Genomic DNA, 22398 nt, shown 5'->3' on the forward strand with positions numbered 1-22398 from the left:
AAACAAACCCTGAAATGTTGGGAAACCCAAAGAAGACTATTCTATCGAAGCAGAGCCAGAAGCAGAGCCATCGAGCTTCTCATATCACATAAGTGGCCCACTTACTCTATCACAGTAATATGCCAGGTTGATTTTGAACAAAACCTTTAAACAATTCTGACTTTCTGAACAATGGTCACTGTTGACCGTCTCTTGGACACAGGCTGTTTTAAATAAATAGGCCATTCAAGCACCGGAAAGTGGTGTTTGAAAGACACGGTGTACCAGAGGCCCAAGACAATACTGATTAAGATCAAATAGCCAATTAAGCCCCAGTCTCCAAATTGCTGCCGGATGAATAAATAGCAGTGTGTGCCATCCAAGCCAACCTCACATGGGTAGCACCTCATTCACACCCACAGAGGGCTGGAAAACATCGGGGAAGCCGAATTCTACCCGCTGGAAAGGGATAAAAGGAGATTTTGGTGAAGATTATATCATCAGCTGGCGCCATTATTTCCGACCGGTGATGACCTTCAAGAGAGTAAAACACACTTGCTTTGGTCCAGGAGCACCAAATCCAAGCATGAACCCGACAAGAGAAGGCATGGAAGAGACAGGGGCCACGGTTCGCTTGTCTCAGAGCACTGCCTTTGTGCTGAGTTGGATTTTAGAACAACAAAACCTCAGTGAGGAGGCAAATGCCTTGTCCCAACAGAACCCAAACTGTCCCAAGTTCTTTCCTTGATTTTGGTGACGAGTGAGGTTGGGTGGATGTCAAGAGTACGCTAAGAATTGAAGCTAACACCCTCCACCCCAGCTCCCACCACAGCTAGATCATAGGGTGACACTTGTGTAGACTTCCGGCCTGTGTCCTTTGTTACAATGCTCAGAAACTGCTTTAGGGAGAATACCAAACCCAACTTTTGCTCGGTGGATAACTCAGCTTTCACAAACATTTCATGACTGAAATTTGCCAAAAGGCAAATATACTTCTTCATTCATCATTTTGTGCTTCATGATAGACCATTTGTGAAATCAAGAAGGATGTCAATAATAATAATTAATTAAAAATAATAAGGAGTAGAGTAAGAACAATAAAAAAACAGAAGAAGCTGTTATGATTAGAGAAAGGTCACCACAAGTTTATCTATGGGTACAAACATTTACTTTTATTCTGACCAGAACTCCTTTACACACACACACACACACACACACACACACACACACACACACACACACACACACACAATTCTATGACTATGAGGCTGAGAAGCCCCCCTGCCTGCTGTCTGTAAAGTAGGGACCCAGAATATCTGGTAATGAAGCTTGAAGGTTGGAGAGCCAATGATGCGACCATGTGAGCTGTGAAATGGAAAGCCACAGGGCCAGGGTTCCCAAGCTTCTTGGAGTTCAAGAAGGATAGCATTTCCCCCAGAAGCTGGGCATGGGACTATAGCGTTTGACTTTTGCTGTGCTGTGTTTGGGGCTCAATCTGGTGTCACCCCTCTTTTCTATGGGAATGTTTACTTTGTGCCAATATTGGAGGTATGGAAGTTTGTTGTTTTTATTCCACACTGGTTCATATGTCTCAGAGTTTGCTTTGAGTCTCAAAAAAAAAAATCCTTTGAGCTTTTGAGCAATAGTGAGAATATGAAGATTAATGGGACTTATGGAATGAAGTGAATTTATTTTGCATTATGAGATGAACAAGAACTTTGTAGGGTGGCATGGTATGTTTTAACAAGTGATGTGTTTGTGTGTCAAGGTGACAAGGGATGGACTTGTGGCAGTCAGTCAATTAGATCCTCATCTGTTTGTACTTCTAAAATACTAGTCAAGCTTTCAATCAATGTCAAGTGGCACGTATTTTAGGGCTTCGTTATTTAAAGGATGCTCAAATTATGAAATATCCATTTTGTTGATTTGTAAAGTGTTAAACTTGAGAATTTAGGATCCTCTTAAAGATTTATTCAAACTGCTACCTAGCATTTTCCAGGCAGTGTGGTACACAGCTGCTCTTATCATGAAGAAGCATTTCTGAGTCTCTTCTCAATGTCTCATCCTTTATGATTCGTGGACTTGTGCTTGATATACTGGATGGATTGCACTGACTCCAACATGTGCCCTAACTAAGTGGCAGTCACTGTGCGGTACCTTAGAGATGGCACAAGTGTGATAAAACTGAGAACTCTAATTACAAGTCCCCAATCGTTGCTCTGGGCAGAACATCTGAATTACAATCTGGGTCCATTTCACTTGGCTTTCTACCTGTAGAGTAAGAGGCTTTACTTTGGACCACACAGCTGCCTAAGTGGTCTCAAGGCAGTTCCAGCAATTTGACCTCATGGAACCTGTGCTGCCAGCCAGCCATATTCCAGCCAGCTCCTGCTGTCAGCTAGTGTTTGCTGAGGTCCTTCAAACCCTATTCAAATTCGCTGAAAGCCCCACAGTTACCTTCCTTATTCCTTGGTTAGCATGCTCTCTTTTGATGTGATTTTAGAATAAAGGCATTAGTCACAGGCAAGCTGATGCTAATGGAAAGGATGTGTGTATTTGTTTATCCCCCACGCCCTCACGTGTTGCATCTGAATGAGTGGAGTCAGTTAGCCTAAAGAAATTAAACTGAGTTTCTTACATCTAATTGAACTCCTGAGATTCTTCTTTTTCTTCATTGTTGTAGGGCTGGAGGTTGGACACAGGGTGTCACACGTGCTCTGGAAGCGCCCTGCTACTGAGCCACATCCCAGACCTCTTGCCATGTTAGGGCCTGACTAAGTTGGGCTGACATTGAGCCCACTCTGTAGTCCAGGCTGGCCTTGAGCTTGCAGCATTCCCTTGTGGTGGTATTGTGTTCCCCAAAATATTGTGCACCCTAATAAACTTATCTGGGATCAGAGAACAAAACAGCCACTAGATAGACATAGAGTCCAGAAAATGGTGGCACTCACACCTTTAATCCTAGCATTTCAGAGGCAGAGATCCATCTGGATCTCTGTGAGTTCAGAGGCACACTGGAAATAGCCAGGCATGGTGACAAGAGCCTTTAATTCTAGGAAGTGGTGGCAGGAAACAGAGGGGTACTTAAGGCATGAGGACGAAGAACTAGAGCCTGGTTAAGCTTTTAGGCTTTTGAGCAGCACAGTTCAGCTGAGATCCATTTGGGTGAGGACTCAGAGGCTTCCAGTCTGAGGAAGCAGGATCAGCTGAGAAGCTGGCAAGGTGAGGTGGCTGTGGCTTGTTCTGTCTCTCTGATCATTCAGTGTTCACCCCAATGCCTAGCCCCAGGTTTGTTTTTATTAGTAAGACCTTTTCAGATTCCTGCTCCATTCCTCTACTCAGCTTCTTGAGTCCCTGAGATAACAGGTCTGTGCCACCAGGCCTGGCTAAGGGTTTTCTTCATTCAGAAAGATTTAGCATGGTAGAAACCAGACCCAAAGAATAAATAAATTGATGGAATGTCATGAGTCCTTTTCATTTGTAAGTACTTAAGTGAGGCTGAGGAAAGGCTGGGCACACAAGCATCTTAGAATAAGCCAGAACTAACATCACTTGTGTTTCTGGTTTTGATATGGAAAAACCACTCTGTCTACTTACATGAACTCACAGCAGCTGCACAAGACTCACACAAAATCAAGCCAGCCAGTTCCAGCATGGATGGGGGAAGGACTCATGAAGTCTCCCCGCTTGCTGAGAAGATATTGGTGATTGATGGCTGTTGGGAGGAAGGAGAATAAATTTTCTTTGGGGATATAGTTCCTGAAAGGCTACCCACACTCCAGTAGATGTTCCCATACCTGTGCAACCAAGATTGAGAGAGAGAGAGAGAGAGGGAGAGAGAGAGAGAGAGAGAGAGAGAGAGAGAGAGAGAGAGAGAGAGAGAGAGAGAGAAGAGCACATAAAGTTAAGAGGGAAAGGTAGTGGTGGGAATAGGGAAAGAATTGGAGGTGAGGGAAGAGGGAGGAGACTGGATCAAAATGCATTATATTCATGTATGTATTTCTCAAACAAAAAATGTTTTTAAAAGATACAGAAAAATATCTGCCGATGCCTTTTTCTGCTTGACATGGGTAGGGGTCATTTGTTAAATATGTAGTGATCGATCAGCATCATCCCAGCCCGCCAACAAGTGACGTGATAGATTTTGGAAAGACAAATTAAGTTGGTTTTTTGTTTCCAGGCATTTTTTTAAACCCATCTTGTCTACAAATCTGAGCTTAGACTTAGAGATCTAAACAAAAGAAAATTGATAAATATTCACAGAATATTATTAGAAGATTAGTGTATCACATTAAAATTCTAGATTCATTCATGAAATGCATTTCTTTTGTGAACAGGAATATTATATGGATAATGACATAAGGGAAGAGACAGCAGGCTGTTTTTCCGTGGATGGGCTCTGCCCCAGGGCCTGATACCTATCAGAGGATGGTGAGGCAGCTCCAGTAGGAACTTCCTTTTGTGATAGTCAATGTTACTTATTTGGATGCCCAAAAGTGGTGTTATCAGTGTGCACAAATGAACCACTCTTCCTGAGGACAATATCACAAGGTCCTGACATGTTGTATAATGCTGCCATCTTCACGTCCACTTCTTATAGATCTATGACCTTGGTCATCTCAGCTGTCAGTAGTGATTCTTACTGGACCAGTCAGGAGGAAGAAAAACAATATAACTTTATTTGCTCTAAATCAACTTAAATCCAGCCCTCAGATCTATAATTGGGAATCCAGTATTGGTCACTGCAGCACCTTCTTCATACACAGGCTGTATAGAATCGGGTTATGTAGACAGCAGTGAATCATCAAGGAGAATCCTGAGCAAGTCTTTATTCTTCATCCTGAGAAATCCCATTGTCTACACCACCTGACCACTTTGTGTACAATAGCTTGGAGCATGAGAGTGTCTATGGAAGCTGGAAGTCCTTCTTTCTCTAAGGGCGTATTCTCTAATTTCCTGTTCACCTTCCTTCAAGAACTCATTACCCAGTCATGCTGATGGCTCTGACAATTGCCTCACTAGGGGCCCATCTCTGTCTGTAGAATCAAGAACTGAAGGCAGGTCAGGCTCTGGTGCCTCAGGCTAAGAAAACAGTAGAGCTCTCTTAGGCTAGTTTCTCCTGGCTCAAGTGTTAGGGACTAGATTTTTGTTAAAGCAAGCACTCCTAGAGTCAGACAGTCAGGGAACTGGAGAAGACATAAAAGAGGAGGAAACCAGTCCAGATGTTTTCTACTAAATTCCCAAATGCAGCCTGATCCTGCAGGGTTCTGGAAAGTGAAAATTACAGCTCATAAAACATGCCCATCCTATTGGCAACCCTTGGTTGGATGAAGGGTGAGAAAAGATCAAGGTTGGGCAAGCTAGCTTTCATACCCAAGGGCAGTCCTCTGAAGGATGCAGGTGCCAGCTCCAAGCAGCAAGACACACCTGGAGAAGTAGAGAGCAGATATCTTATGTTGGTGTAGAGATATGAGGAACCTGATGGGGGTTCCTGTAGAATTCAAGATAAGAACAGTTTAACATCATCACATGTATGCCTGTAAATGGAATCATAATGAACCACCTCATATAGTGCCTTGCAGGGAGAGAGGAACTAAGGATATGGAAGACCTTTAACTGTTCATCTGAAACAATATTCCATAAAGATGCCCCTCTGGTGACTGTTTTGTTCATGAACTAGCTTATAAGGGCATGCTGCATTTAATGGGTTTGTGTCCCCAGGCTGAGTATCAACAGGAACAAGGCAATGTGCTATCTCTTATTAATCTTGGGTGTTCTACTTAGCCAAGTAGGGGCTCTAGCTCCTTTAAGCCAGAGATAGAGGTATTTCAAATTCTCTATTGGTTGTGTCTGAAATATCCATCCCACTGAGGTGAAATGAGACATAAAGCTCTTGAAAAAAAAATCAAACAGAAAAGAATCATGAATCTGTCCAATGGGGAGATACAAAGGTTTCTAAAAAGAGAATACATGGAGGATTGGGAATTGCTTTGAAACCTGTGGGAAGGACCTCTGATGAGATTCGAATGATCTGTATACCCACCAGGGAGATATCTAAATGAGGAGAAACAACAGTGAGTGGACCAAGTCTTAGAGTTCCCTTCAAAGGCATCATAAGTGGGTGTGCAGCTTTGGAAGATAGGGAAATGGGAGAGAAGAGACAATAATGTCCAGGTGCTGTTTGCTATAGGAGCAAAAATGTAAGGTTTTACTATGTAGGATTAAAATGAGAAAGTAAAGACACTGCACTTGGTACCCAGAAGTCTGAGTCAACTTGAACTTGGAAGCTCATCATTGGTAAACTACCCAAAGTTCAGAAAATGGAGAGGAACACTGCATTATGCCCTAGAGCAGTGGTTCTCAACCTTCCTAATGCTGAGACCCTTTAATGCAAGTTCCTCATGTTGTAGTGACCTCCAACCATAAAATTATTTTTGTTGCTACTTAATAACTGTGATTTTGCTACTGTTATGAATAGTAATGTAAATAATTTTGGAGATTGAGGCTTGCCAGAGGGGTTATGACCCACAGGTTGAGAACCACTGCCCTAGTAGTGCTAATAATGGCCTTTTAAGGCTTCTCTTTGGGATGTTCTGTAATGTGTTTTAAATTTGGGAAAATGGATTTTAAAAGTAGTTGACTACTTTGTAAACAAATGCAAACATAGGAAATAAAACTTTTTTTTTTTTTTTACATTTTCAGCCCAAGCACATACATGTTATAGTCCTACTTTACACACAACAAAAATAAGGTTTGGAGACATAAATTTCCAATTATTGTTCATTCAGTAGAAAATTGAATGAATTCTACCTCATTGGTGGATTTTGTGCTTGTTTGAACTCTGATGCTAGAAGGCCTCTACTTTCCACCAGTGCCCAGTGACTGAAGAGATTTCATGGAAAAACTTGTTTAGGTCAATGATTATGCAAGATATTAAAGAGATTTTTCTTGGGATGGAGAGGCTATGGGACATTTACCAAAAGGCACAGAACAGCAAATGTTGACTTCAGATACTTACCAGAGAGGATCCAGGCTGTCTTGCCTGATTTTTGAGAGCCTATCAATAGAAACAGCATACAAAATAATAAAAAAGAAACTTTTGTCTGTTGACATTGTATGACTGCAAAATTTGAAAACAAAATATAAAGAAACAAAAAGCTATTCTCAGTGTTAAAAGCCATAGATAATGACTATTTTACATTATTCCACACCCCCTCACTGCTTTGTGTGTGTGTGTGTGTGTGTGTATGAGTTTCTTCGTGTTTGGGGGGATTTGAGACTATGAATCTGTAGAATATTTTTAGCACATAGCTTTGTCTCCTCCTTCTCCTCTCATCCAGGGACACCAATTTACATACATATTTATTCATTTTTCTATACATATTTATTTTCCTATACATTTTCACCTTTTTGGCCATTTAGGCTTATTTATAATTCTTTTCTTGTAAGTGTTCTTTCAGCTTATTAGTACTCTTCAGTCTCATTAGAATCCCTATTAAATTATCCACTGAATTTTTTATTCTATCATTGTACTTTTCCATTTTAGATTTTTCCTGTGGTTATATTTCAAGGCTTATAGTTTCCTGCTAAAATTATCAGTCTTGTCTTTGGTTTTCTTGAGCATATTCAGCATAGTTACTTTTTAAAGTGGTATCACAAAACTACGTTCTCTAGATCTTTAATGAAGCTCTTTCTATTATCTGCTTCTCTTGATATTCAGTAATGTGGTCTTGTCTTCCATCTTTTTTTTTTTTTTTTTTTTTTTTTGGTTTTTTGAGACAGTGTTTCTCTGTGTAGCTTTGCGCCTTTCCTGGAGCTCACTTGGTAGCCCAGGCTGGCCTCGAACTCACAGAGATCCGCCTGCCTCTGCCTCCCGAGTGCTGGGATTAAAGGCGTGCGCCACCACCGCCCGGCCTTGTCTTCCATCTTGGTCAGTTGTGACTACTACAACAGAATGGCAGAGATCGAGTGATTTAACATTTATTTCTCATAGTTAAAGAGGCTAGGAAGTCCAACATCAAGACACTGGAAGATGACTTGCCTAGAAAAGATCTGCTTCCCACTTCCTAGGTGTTAGAATCTTGCTGAGTCCTGAAATGAAGGAAGGCAAGAGAGAGAACTCTCTGGATTCCATTTTATAAAGGCAGTAATATCATTCACAAGGGCTCTATCTTCATGATTTAAGTACTTCCCAAACATTCTACCTTTGAATGCCATGCTATTGGGAGTGGTTAGGATTTCAACACAAGGCTTTTGAGGGAGACACTGAGTATTCCATTGGCTCTTCTCTTAGAAGTATGCTTGGACTTATCCTGGGGACATTATATATGCAATAACTTCAAACCACTACGTGGTCTCAGAATTCTCTGTCCTAAGTTCTCACCAAATTTCAGCTGCTCTGTTGATTTAACTGTGACTTTTCTTAGCTCAGAAATAAGATGTGCTATATGAAAAGTTTACATATGACCTGATTTGACAAATGTCATGTTGTAAAGTGTACACATTGAAGAATTGTGAAAATAGACTCATATCCTCACAGCTTGGGTAGAGATGGTGATATATTCCAGATTAACTTCTCTTCCATTCTTATTTTAAAGCCTTTCCAGTGAGAGAAATGAATGACTTCAATATTCTAAATCTATTTCCTCCAAAGGTTCAAGAATTCTGCAGTGTTCAAACCCACAGTAAATGTAGCAGATTTATGATCCCTGAGGGTCTAGCCCATGCTAAATCATAGTGTGGGAATCTGTCATACTATGAAAGTGCCTCCTTCCCAGGAAAGAACATCCCAGCTCTCAGGTTTTCCTGTCTGAACCATCAGTAGAAAGGATTTCTTCCCTCTGCTGAAGCTGATGTGGCTACAGTTTATTCTTCAGTTCTCACTTTCAGGACTGCTTTGAATACCACCATGAGCCATGAGCAAAGCTCAAAATTCATGAAGAACAACACTTGTATTACACAATCTTCAGCTCCTAGACTAATTGGCCACAGATTTAAGTAAAAGCCATAGCTAGGCAGTCTAGTTGAGGGTCACGGCCAAGTGAGTAGCTCTGCCCCATGTAGACAAAATGCTACTTATCAACTCCAAACTCCGGTTGATTGTTACTATATGGGAGCATAGATCCAGACATTTCAGTCTTGAATCATGTTAAAGGCCAGTAACTCGACTTAAAATCTCCCAATTATTATGTTATGACTAGTTCCACAGTGATAAACATGCAAGTGGGATACACTGTCCTTTTTATTGTAGTCTCTAGGTTCTGGTAGTGGCCTTCCAGCTGTGTGTTCAGAACTAAATGCATCTGTACTAGTTGAAGGCTACAGCATTGGCTGCTTTCTCTGCCTGTTTCTCCCACGCTGGATTCATTCCTGAAAACATAGCACCGAGGTTTTCTGAGTCCATTTGAGGTGGAGTGCTTTGTTATGCCATCTCAGTATTTTTGAACAGCTTGCTCAGTGAGGTCCTTTTTCTTACACTTAAAATAGGAGCTTAGGATTCACTCACAAGAGGAGCTGCTTATATTACATAACCCCAAGGCACACAGATTATGATTGATCTATTGCCATATGGCCTGGACTGTCTCCAAGTAGAGTCAAGCCACTCATTTGGCTGGTTCTAGCAATCTTCCCAAGTGGCACATAGAAACAATATTTTTTAAATTTTTGAATATTTTAAAGGTATTATCTAAATGAAAATTCTCTTCTTGCCTGGGAGCAAGTAAATAAATTGCTGGGAAGGTGATTGGGGCATTTGTAGGAAGAAAGGCATGTAGAATGTACAATTGCCTTACTTGGGGACTGTTCCAAAGGAATGAGTCTATGCCTTGGAAGAAATGGCTGCAAGATATCAGGGATAGGCACCGGAGAAATAGCTCACTTTTTGCTCTTGCAGAGAACCCAAGTTCTGTTCCCAGCACCCACATGGTGGGTCACAACCATCCAGTTCAAAGAATCTGATCCCTTCTTCTGGCCTCTGCAGGCACCAGGTATATAGGTGGTACACACATATATATGCAAGCAAACACTCATACACATAAAATAAAGTAAATATTAAACAAAAAGAAATAAGGGAAGCTGAGAAGCTTGGTCCCAAATTCAATAATTAAAGGTTGGATTCTTCAGGAGACTCGCTGTTTTTCCCTAGGCTGGTCAGAGTCATTACTGTGTCATAATCTGTTTCAGACAATAATGCTGCTTATCCAGGCCGTGGCTGAAATGCTCAGAATAGCTGCTGATGCCATTTGACTCTGTCAGACAGGAATGAAAGAATAGAAATTTCTTCATAATGAATGTTAGCTGCGCAGATGGAGGTTCTATTTGGAGATCAGGGAAGTCTGCTAGATCTACAATTATATTACATAGTGCCATTTTGTTTTACTTTATTTTGTGCACATGGGTGTTTTGCCTGCATCTGTGTCCGTGAACCACTTACACACCTGATGTCTGAAGGCCAGAAGACAGAGCTAGATCCTGTTGGAACTGGGGTTACAGGCAGTTGTGAGCTGCTGTGGATGCGGGGAACTGACCCCCAGTCTTTTGGAAGAGCAGCTGGTGCTCTCGTTTGCTGAGCCATCTCTCCAGCGCTCCCTCAACACTCTGGTTTCTTTGTTTGTTTGTTTGTTTTTGACTAAAAGTTTCAGCATACTGTTTTCTTCCAGGAGATAAAAACTAAAGTCTAAATCCATTTTAGATATGCATTCTTGTTTCAAGTCAATTCTGCTTTCGGAGTATATAATCTAAGTAGGAAACCGGTAGAGTCTGGCTTAATTGCTTGAGTGTTAGGAAATGAAACATATAAGACAATATTACCAAAAAGTAAAACCATGATATATTAATTGAAAAATCTAGGTGAAATAGTGACATTGTCCAGGCTTCCTCAGTTTCCGCAGTTTGAGAAAGAAATGAACAATATCATCTAAGGCCCAGATTTAGTGCCCAACTGATTTATATTTAGAACGAATGATTTCTTGATTTAAGAATAAGTCATAAAACAAGCCGAAGACATGTTTAACACATGCTTCTCTATGATGAAGTTCCTCTCGGAGTTTCTTCTACGCACTGCTGTTAGCAGGCACTCTATCACTGTATTTTTAATTCAATGAAATGTGAGAAGAGTCTATTCTAAAATCGGATGACTCAGACTTTTCACAGTTTTTTTTTCTTTCTTCCACTTCTAGTCCTTGAAGAAAGAAACTGTTCGGACCTTGGGGGCCCAGTCAATGGGTACAAGAAAATCACAGGAGGTCCTGGGCTTCTCAATGGGCGCCATGTCAAAATTGGCACAATTATGTCATTCTTCTGTAATGGCTCATACGTTCTCAGTGGCAACGAGAAAAGAACCTGCCAGCAGGATGGAGAGTGGTCAGGGAAGCAGCCCGTCTGCATAAAAGGTAACTCAGGGTTGTTTCTGGATTCTGTACATGTGCATAGAGTCGTTGTAATTCGTTGACGGCTCCCATGTCTGCCTTTAAGTCCCTGGAATAATGTTTCTTTGCAGAGTCACCCTCAAACCGTTTGTGACTCTTGTCTTGGAGAGTATCTTGTAAAACTTTCGCTTCTTTTTTTCTGGACTCCAAGAAGACCTGACTCTCATCTTCTCTAAGGTGATGGAGAAGAGCAGTTGGGGAAACATGACAAGGCTAGTCTTAGATATGTAAATCCAAGGATAGAATTTGTAAGCCTTTGCCTAGCTGCTTTTTATCACATTTCTAATAAAAGAGTCAATAAGCATGCGTTCCTGGCCCCCTCTAAGGGGAGACTTCAGATGTGGATGGCTAAAAACTAAGATAGTAGACCTTGAAACATCTAATGGGCAAGATGTTAGAAGAACAAATGAGTAGTTCAGGAAAAAAAAAAAAAAAGGAGAGAGCGAAATCAGTATTCCTGAAATGGAGTAGATGGTGTGAGGTAGGTAGGATCTGTAGCCGTCAGGAGAGATTTAAGGATGCTAGGAGGAGCTGGGATGGTATACCGGATGAAAGACAGGAGAAGAAGTGGGTGTAGATGGAAATGCAAGCATCTGTCTTATGGTAAGCTCAAAGAAAGCCTGTCTAGAAAGGAACATTTAAAATATAGATTGGGAACAGAAAACCCTGGACTATTGTATAGGGAGGCTGGAGCCCCCCCCCCCTAAATCCCAGCAGAGATTCAGTTTCTTCCTGACTTTACCCATTAGTTGTTTTTGGTTGACACCTCCTTAACTGAAAAGAAAAGCGTGTTCATGTCCTAGATTGTCAAGATCATTGCCCCCATTCTCCACTCTCTCTGCTGGGTGTTTGTCAACACCCCGAATCATGGGGAAAGGAATAAAAGAGAAAAAAAGGGATAAATGTGAAAGGGATAAATCACTTTAGACTTTCGCCAGAAGCGACTTTCATCCTCCAAGTGCAGGGCCTGATGTTTTATTTCATTAAGTATGGGAATGGTGTTGCATATGTCCTTGGAGGTTTTTGTCAACTTTTCTCTTACAAATTAATACAACCAAAGTACTCTAAGTTGCTAATTAGACAAATGTTGGCTGCTAGATTGGGAAAGTGAGATGGGAAGGATTCGTTTTCCCTGGAAGAAAAAAAGAAAGAAAGATTTCAGTGAATTGAAACTGGGCTCTGAGTTGTCCTCTGGTGACTGCTAAGGACCTTCATTGCAGAGACAGGACAAGGAATGGTTGGTTCCTCGGGACTTATTTATTGGCACTGTGGTCTGGTTTTAAACAAGGACTTCTGAATTCCCTCTGTGGGCCTTCACTGTGAGTTTTATCCCATTATGATCTAGTTTGTTAACACCATTCCCAGGAACAGATGGCTCTAATCTATGAAGTGCCACTGTCCCAAGACACCTCGGCAGAACAGTTCTTTTTCAGAGAGAACTACTGGATTCTCCAGAGGCAGCTTCCAGGTTATGTCAAAAGCAGTTGACATCTTTGCTAAGCACACACACTGTTGAAGTTTTCCTAACACATCTAGGCTCTGAGACCGGGGAATGAATGCAAGTGTCTGGAAGGGTGGGAATCTAGATGACGTGGTATGCATGGTGAAGATGGGAAAGAATCATACAGCATGGTCTATCTGTTTTTAGCCTGCCGGGAACCAAAGATCTCAGACCTGGTGAGAAAGAGGGTCCTTCCGATGCAGGTTCAGTCAAGGTGAGACCAAGCCCCTGAACTCCACTTTCAAGGCTAATGACTATCTCCCTTCTCCAGTTGTATTTGGCCAAAGGCAGCCTGGCATTTCTTAGGGACATTTAGTGCTAACGGGTCATGAAAGAATGGGGCTTGTTAGATGGAGGCTCATTAGCCAGCTGCTTTTGGCCAAGAAGTAGCTCCTACTGGAAGAGGTACAAGTTTTACTGGATCGTGGGAAAGCAGATGGCTGATGAGAAGAAGCGAGGCTTCCCTGATGATCTTTGAGGAGTTGAATTTTAGTATTTTAGTCTTCCTGAAATGACTGCTTCTTTATTACGGCAGCTTCTAGGAGTTGGCAATCCTGCTAAACACTGCAGCCAGCTAGGGTTTAGGAAGATGGTCTTGATGATGACCAACCAGATGAGGCAAACTGATGGATGTGGGACATGAACTCTTGTGTGCAAACCCAATGCTTCTCTTGGGAAGACAGATGAGACGCACCTTGTGGCAAGAAAGACTATTCCTACTCTCTTCCTTCTTCCTCTTCCTCACTCTCTCTGCTGCAGTTGCAGACATCTTTGGTTTTCCTCTACCAGTCCAAGCATAATTCTATGTCAGAAACATGAAACTTGTTGCTTGTTTAGGCTAGAAACTGTTCCTACTGGATCCCACAGAGTTCTAGCCCCCTCCACCCTTTAATTCTCAGCTTGTTTTCACCTAGCAGAGAGACCATCTCTGACTGTTCTTTTATGATTATTTAAAAAAAAAAAACCATTTTATGGTATTGAGGAATGCATCCAGAGCTTCACACATGCTAGATAAATACTTTACTGCTACATCCCCAGATCGCAGCTGTCATTTCAAACAAAACCAGCAACAACATGCGTATCCTGATACCACATCAGGCAGTTTCCATTACCTGGTCTCCTCTGACCTTCCCCATGATTCTGATTTCATTTGGCATTCCTGTCTTTCTCCCCCATCTCTCTCTATCTCCCTCCCCTCTCTCTCCTTTCCCCCTTCCCCTTCAAATATACAACCTACAAGTAAAGGAATATTGCTTGCTTTGTTTATGCTGAAGTTTTCTTGCTTGATACTGCCTCTGCCGCATAGAAGCTGCAGTAGTTCTTGAATGAGTAAATCTGATCGACAGTCAAGGGTTCAAAAATCTGCTTCTGGCTCTCTTCAATCCTAGTTATGTTTAAGCAACTTCCTGAAGTTACTGGGCCTTCACTTTCTCTTTTGAAAACCAGAGGTGATTAATAATGGTCCCGGAAGATTGCTATAAGGATTAAAACCACACTAATAGATGACACAGACAGCACCCTTGCTGTGTGCCAGCTGTTGCTCTTGTCATGTGACAGATGTTAGTTTATTTAGTGCTAACCTCTGAAGCTGGGCATGTTTTATTATTACTTGCATCTTACTAACATTTCCTTGTATATGTGGAAACTGGGGTGCAGAGAAGTTAAGTAACTTCCTCAAAGGCCCCGACAAGATGCCTCTTTAAAGCAGAACTGCTTGGATTACCCTTCAGGGAAGATCACCATTTATATCTCACCCCTGCTCAGGCTCTCCTCCATATTTGTCTTTCTCCTGGGAAGGTGTTCCCTTGGGAACAATGGCCGTAGAATGCAGACTGCCTCATTTCTGATCTTTCTCTGGTTTCCCTGGGGTGGGCTCTCTGCTAAGTACCATCCACCAGCTTCCAAGAAGACACCCTACTTAGGCGATGATGCCTGTACAGGGGTCCTGAGCTACACAGAGACAGCAGGGCTTCCTATTGTTACAGAAATTGTCGTGGAAGATTAAAAGGTGCTAGGTGACTACTGCAATTGAGAAAGCAAGCCTAGCATTTAGTGAACCAGGGGTATTCTTAGGTTCCGCAGCCTCCTGAAACAAACAGTAGCTTCAGCAACCAAAAGGTAAGCACACTGCACATTTAGAAGCCCCCACACCTGGCTGTAAACATAGAATGGATATTTACTGAATGAAGTCAACGTAGACTGAATATTTCCTGAGCCAATCACCATAGAGGTACAAGAAGTAGATTTCATTTTCAACATCATCAGATTGATTTGGCAGAGACTCTAGAGTGGACATGGTGACTGCTAAATACTACCTTGGGTGTCTTTTTTTACTGCATCCCCAAGGCACCCCTCCCCCCAAGTAGCCCTCCAGGCTTTGTTTCCCCATTCATTATTACATAGGGATGAAGACACCAGTTCCTGAAGGAATCTCAGTTTGCTGACTGACAGCCATTATGCGTCAATGTAAAGCAAGGACAATCTGCAGGAAACGTGTGGTGCATCTCTCCCTAAAGAGTGTCTCTAGGGGCCTGGACTTCAGGGCCATTTAATGCCCCTTCTCACATTTACATGCAAGTTTTTGTATTTCTCCCAAGCAGTGTTGCCTGAGAAAAAGTTCAAGTCTCCGAGGTGAATTAATTACATTTGCTAATTGCCAAATCAAGCTACTGTATCAACACAGTTTAGCTCAAGTCAGTTTTTAATATTGCCCCATTATAATAATGTTTAGAGAAAAGAATGTGCCTGGCTTTCTCTCATTCAAATTAACTTCTTTTCCTATTTAATTTTGCAGTTAAATGTCCCCCCCTCTCTGTTTCACACACACACACACACACACACACACACACACACACCATGTACCTCTGTGTAGCGGTATTATGTCAGACTTTATTCTGTTTGATTAAAACCCTAGGTACTTGGAAGCATGCCAAGAACAAAGGAATACACTGTTGAGTGACATAAGAGAATGTGTTCAGTAGCAAAGGGAGAGAGAGTGAGAAGGGGAGGGAAGAAGGGCGAGAGGGAGGGAGGGAGAGAAAGAGAGGAAGAAGAAACAAGAGGGGAGGGAAAGAGGAAGTGGGCAGACAAAGATAGGGAGAAAAGGACAAAGACAGGAAATGGAAAACGGGAGGGGTATTCTTCTCGTGTAACCAATAGCAGCATGGGAATTGGATACTAAAGTCTTGCTCTTCTTCTCTGGTCCTGTGTGCCTTGATCCAGGGAGACACCATTACACCAGCTTTATTCCACAGCCTTCAGCAAGCAGAAACTGCAGGATGCCTCTACCAAGAAGCAGGTCCTTCCATTTGGAGACCTCCCTCCTGGGTACCAACATTTGCACACCCAGCTCCAGTATGAGTGCATCTCACCCTTCTACCGCCGCCTGGGAAGCAGCAGGAGAACATGCCTGAGAACTGGGAAGTGGAGTGGACGGGCCCCATCCTGTATCCCAAGTGAGTCAAGTCTCATCCGTGAGCCTCTTTCCATTTCCAACACCATTTGTGAAGAATTGTTGACCATTGAAGGCTTTTGTGGAAAGTTTAATTGAGCAAGGGATGGTCTTCCGGGGCTTCCCCTAGTTTGGTGACCTCTGGAATTCCACAATGAGAGCTCCCTCCTTTTGGCTTAAACTTACTGGTCAGGAGAAATTGACTCATTAGCTCTGAGAGGAATATTTTCTGGTAGAGGATTTATCACATCTAGAAAAAGGAAAGAGCCACAATTAAATACCAAATTAAACCTGTGAGAGGATCTCTGCTTATGTCACCTTGACTGCCTTGCTAAGGCTCGCTTTTCACACTCCCTATCCAATGACTGTAAGTAATTGCCATTAATTAAATGATGAGGTGATAGGAGATAATGTAAGATAAAATGTGGAAGTTCTAGATTCGAGGCTTGCACATTCTCGCCTTCCACCTTCATCCTCTTTGTGAAAAGAGAATAGTATGGCTGAGTTTGTTGTGGTCATGCTTATGAAGACAGTCAAGGGATTTTATCTGTTACATCATCCCATTCAGTCTTCTCAAAAAGCCCCTAAAGTCATAGTTATTTCTCTGTATATTTTCTAGGCGAAGAAACCAAGGATCTAAGGGGCCAACAATTTGTCCAAAGTCCTATCGTTTCAGTGAACTACAAAACCTCCACTTTTAACTCTAGACGTTATAGCCCACTACATGTAGATGGTTGATTAATAACAAGGGGAGGGAGGCTAGGGAGATAGCTTGGTAGGTAAGTAAATTACTGTACAAGCATTAGGGACATGAGTTTGGCTGGGCACGGTGGCATGCACCTGTGATCACAGTTCTGAGTGGCAGAGACAGAAAGATCCCTGGGGTTTTCTGGCTAGCCAGTTGGGCCCAATTGCTGAGGTCCTGTCTCAAAGAATAATGTGGAGAGAAATGAAAACAGCATTAATACCTGACATTCACGCATATATGCACACATGTGTCTATGCGCTAACACACACACACACACACACACACACACACACACACACACACACACACACATCTGTACATTAAATTAAATGAAAAGGAAGAGAAAACCTGGTTGGTTTACTTAGTGGTTCTTACCTCTGTTGGATTCTTCCTTTCAGATTTGTGCTGTCAGGGTTGAGTGACCTGTTTGCCTTCAGGTGTCAATGGTCTGAGTTGATCCTATTAAACTGTTTTCTCCACAGTCTGTGGAAAAATCGAGAATGTTGCCTCTGCGAAGACCCAAGGGACCCGCTGGCCATGGCAGGCAGCCATCTACCGGAGGACCAGTGGTGTGCATGATGGTGGGCTACACAAAGGTGCATGGTTCTTGGTCTGCAGTGGTGCCCTGGTGAATGAGCGTACCGTGGTTGTGGCTGCCCACTGTGTGACTGACCTGGGGAAGGTCACCATCCTCAAGACAGCAGACCTCAAGGTTGTCTTGGGAAAATTCTACAGGGACGATGAGCGGGATGAGAAGACCATCCAGAATTTACGGGTAAGAGAGGGCTTTCTTGGAAACTGGAGCTTTGACTTAACCAGCTATGAGCACAGGAGAACAGAGCCTGTGTCAGCCCCATCCTTCAGCATGTCAATATCCATCCCAAAGCCTAGCAGGCAACAGGGGCTTAGAGGCTCATACTGATAGACTCTCGATAGAGAAAGTTAGCAAACCATGCAGCTGTCCTCCACAGCTTTGCTTGTTTTGAAAACAAGGTAGAGCCAGGTATCATCAATGACTGTCGTCTTCAAAAGTCATTCACATGACAGTAAAATATACATGTACTGTGTCTAGTAGCATGTACTATAAATTATAGTACGCTAAACGTTGATGAAGCTATTTGTTTAATGGCTATCTCTGTTTCAAATGATTTGTTGCAGGGATGTTGTGACTTGTCACAGGGCCCTGACTACTCAGATCAAGATAAATTAATAGGTGTTTCTTGAATAAAGAAGAGAACTAATTATCTATCATATTTGAATTTGGGAATTATTTTAAGTAGGCTTTGAGGACGCAGGTTTTTATCCAGGATACTTCTAACTGTAATACTTTTCACTTGTTCTGAACCCTCCTTCCATTCATCCATCTGTCCATCTGTCCTATCCTACCCTTCTTTTTACCTGTCCACTCATTCTTCTACCCATCCTTCTGTATGTGCCTCAGTTCATCCACCCATCTATCTATCTATCTATCTATCTATCTATCTATCTATCTATCTATCTATCTATCTATCATCTATCTGTTTATTATTGAGCCCCTACAACATGTTATCCATGGAAAATAGAGAGAGAAAAATAAAACATAGCTATTTTCTCTAGTCTAATGGGAGGGACAGACCAATATGTCATGAAAGAAGCCCCCGAGGAAATAGGATCAAGTAATAGAACTATACATTTAAAAATTGAAAGACAGGAATATGAATTTTCAGAAGCTCCAGTCAAAAACATTGACAAGGAAGGCATAAAATACTTAGGAAATATCCTGTGGAAAAGTGTTATAGAGTATTCTGAGAACATCTTTATAGACAAAGACTTAGGGACCATTGTTAGGAAACATAGCTCTGTCTTACTGGTTTGAAGGTACATGAAATGCTTACAGTGGCCAGAGATTGTAAATACATAACTTATAGGGCTTACACATGGATAGTGCTAACACATAGAACTTACACATGGATAGTGCTAACATGTAAGGCTTATACATGGGTAATGCTAACATATGTGTTCTTAATCAGTTGATTGAACATTAAATGATTGAGATGTTTCAAAGAAAGACTTGGTGTCCTTCTCTGGTAAAAATAAGAATGCTTATCACATTTTTGTACAGCAGTAATCATCTGGAACAAACATGGGCTGCCCACTTCAGATGGGACGTGGACACCCACTTCTATGGCCTTACTTGCTGACTCCACCTATGTACTATCACCTTCCAGGGCCCAGTAGGCATTTGAGTTGACAACTCCAAAAATACCACAATTATTTTTTATGATTCCTTGAGGAATGTATCTTCAATAATTGTAGCTGTCACTTAGATAGTTTCTTTCAATAATTTGACCCCCAACTGGCCTCTTCCTGTTCACACTAGAGCGGGCTGTTCACTGCTGCTGTCTCTTGCTTTTGTAGATTTCTGCTATCATTCTGCATCCCAACTACGACCCCATCCTGCTGGACACTGACATTGCCATTCTGAAGCTCCTAGACAAGGCCCGCATCAGTACCCGTGTCCAACCTATCTGCTTGGCTACCACTCGGGACCTCAGCACCTCCTTCCAGGAGTCCCACATCACCGTGGCTGGTTGGAACATCCTGGCAGATGTGAGGAGCCCTGGTTTTAAGAATGACACACTGCATTCTGGAATGGTCAGGGTGGTAGATTCACTGCTCTGTGAAGAACAGCACGAAGACCATGGCATTCCCGTTAGTGTCACTGACAACATGTTCTGTGCCAGCCAAGACCCCAGCACCCCTTCTGACATCTGTACTGCAGAGACAGGGGGCATCGCCGCTTTGTCCTTCCCAGGCCGAGCATCCCCTGAGCCCCGTTGGCATCTGGTGGGGCTGGTCAGCTGGAGCTATGACAAGACATGTAGCAATGGCCTGTCCACTGCCTTCACCAAGGTGCTGCCTTTCAAAGACTGGATTGAGAGGAACATGAAATGAACCAGCTGCAAGGCCACCGAGAAGCTTTTCCTAGCATCCATCTGTATATATGGCATATGGCTCAGTGTGGACCTGAAGTATGATTTTGCCCATGACCTTGGCTACAGAAAGGTTTCTGGTTTCAGGGATATACCTCAGTAGGGGGTGAGTAGTGTTTGCTTCCTGGCAGGGAATTGTCTTTCTGACTGCTTGGAAACCATCCAAAAGATGCCAGGGCTTGCAAGAACTGAATTTCATCAAAGAAAGCCATGTGACTAGAAAAGAAAATTTCCCAGACTTTGTAAACCTCACAGTTACATGAATGTCATAGTCAGTTCTGGTTGAAAGAGTTGACTTGCGGCGGGGACGACTCTGGGCTGCACCAGGCTTCGGTCAAAGTTCCAAAGAAGAGCCTGCATGGCAGCCCAAGGCAAAGGAACTTAGGTGTGGCACGTGCTCCTATGTATATTGTCACAAGATTTTCTGATTCTTTTCCTCTCCAATCTTCTGTACACATTTCAATAAGACAAGGGTTGGCTCCAAAATAAAAGTCCCACTCTCATTTTTGCATGCTGTTTTTATAAATTACATAGATTTGGGCCAATGATTTGGTAAGGGCGCTTTAACATAGAGCCAAGGGGTGTGATTTTTCCAATGTGTCCATCAAAAGCTGTCTTTTCTATACCAGTCATTGGAGTTTGGAGGGGCATGGGGCAGGCAAGTCAGATAAGACAGAGAGGACAGTATGAGTAACATGCTAGTTGATCTTGATTGCGTGCTCAGTTGGATGGAGAGGTGTCTAGATGAGTAACGCACAGTTCGGTGTCTGTGAGGCTGTTTCCAGGGAGGATTAGTCAAGAAGAGAAGGCGTACCCTGAAGGTGGGAAGCTTCCCACATTCCATCCTAGTAGCTGCGGGCTCAGCTGGAATAAAAGGGAGGAAGGAGAAAGCAAGCCAGTGCAGGCATTTTCTCTCTGCTTCCTGGCTGCCATGATGCAAGCTGCTCCCCTCCTCCATGCCTTTTCCATTACCATGAAATGAAATCTCTAAGACCATGAGCAAAAGGCTCTTTCTTCTCTTCAACTGTTTCTCTCAGGTCACAGTAACAGAAAAGTTAAATGTGGAGTAGCCGATTCCAAGTTCCTATGTTCCAGGCTCAGTGTAAAACTGCCTTAAGCCCCCACAAATCTTTTTAAAAAATTACAATTGTGTGTGTGTGTGTGTGTGTGTGTGTGTGTAGTGTAGTGTAGTGTAGTGTATGCTTTCCACCATGCAAGTGTGGAGGCCAGAGGACAGCTTTCAGAGTTAGGGCTTTCCTCTCACCATGTGGGCCCTGGAATCAAACTCAAATCATCAGGCATGGTGGCAAGCACAGTTACATACTGAGCCATGTGACCACCCTGTACCTCCACAGGTCTGTGTTTCCAAAACAGTTGAATCAGAATCATGTGTTTGCTTACACCAGATTTGATCTGCCAAGAACCCAAGGCTTCGAGGTTCCTTACAATGAATATGAGTGTCCTTGGAAGCCCCCTTCTCACTAGAATGGAGGTAAAAGCAAGTTCAACCTGACAAATACTTTCTATGATATTTCTAGTACATTCTCTCCTGGGGCTTGACCAACACTTCTAATATTTCCCTCTCTTTTCTCATCACAAGTTTTCTTGTGTCCTATGAGCATTAAGACAATGGGGGGAACTCCTAAATTCATGCTGGGTCTTGGGCGTGTGTGCTGGGTCTTTCCAATTCCTCAGTGTTTTCCTAATGTTTAGTGTAGGGTCTGTTTGGTTTCCATGTGGCTCTGTGGTCCTTCCTGCTGACCAGGCCTCTCCTCAGCTCTTGTGGGGACTGGCATTCCTAAATCTGGTATTATTATTTGACCCTGGTCTGGGTCACTCAACTTACTGGCCACAGAGGCAGCTTCTCTAGAGACTGCCAAGCCACGTTCCCAGTGGTACCTGCTTCTTATTTTGTGGGGACTGCTCAGTCTTTTCTGTCCTATATAAGAGAGGAGAACCCAGGCCTGTTACAGACCATCCTGGAAGACATTGGCTTCCTATCCATCCAAACAGGAGCTTTATTCTCCTGCTACCTGCTTCAGAGAGCTTTAACCTTGCTGGCTTCAGCCCTAAGACAGGAGTAAAGGTATGTTTGCAGTCCTGCTTTCTCTCTTCTCTTTGTGCCTCCATACATTTCTCTGAGCCAGAAGAGAATTACATCTACTTTCTCTTTTCATATGTTCCTGAGGTTTTCCATGAGTAATCTCCTGTCCTTCACATAACCCTTCTTTTTGTCCTCTTGGCTTCATCAAGGGGCAATGGATTGATTACAAGTTACCCAACATTTGGGGATTTAAACAAAGACACATTTATTCTCATGC

General features: G+C 42.6%; 1 protein-coding gene across 1 annotated transcript in view; it reads left to right on the top strand.

Annotated features, from left to right (window-relative positions):
- The window catches only part of Pamr1 (peptidase domain containing associated with muscle regeneration 1), a 90449-nt gene extending 69869 nt beyond the window's left edge, over positions 1 to 20580 (top strand). The window contains exons 8-12 of the mRNA XM_042275807.2: positions 11157 to 11369; positions 13054 to 13120; positions 16129 to 16361; positions 17588 to 17880; positions 19503 to 20580. Of these exons, the coding sequence (XP_042131741.2) occupies positions 11157 to 11369; positions 13054 to 13120; positions 16129 to 16361; positions 17588 to 17880; positions 19503 to 20039 (1343 nt within the window). The 3' untranslated portion in view covers positions 20040 to 20580. The remainder of the gene's footprint in view (positions 1 to 11156; positions 11370 to 13053; positions 13121 to 16128; positions 16362 to 17587; positions 17881 to 19502) is intronic.
- Positions 20581 to 22398: the final 1818 nt, after the last annotated feature.

Source organism: Peromyscus maniculatus, chromosome 4, assembly GCF_049852395.1.
Source record: "Peromyscus maniculatus bairdii isolate BWxNUB_F1_BW_parent chromosome 4, HU_Pman_BW_mat_3.1, whole genome shotgun sequence".
NCBI lineage: Eukaryota > Metazoa > Chordata > Mammalia > Rodentia > Cricetidae > Peromyscus > Peromyscus maniculatus.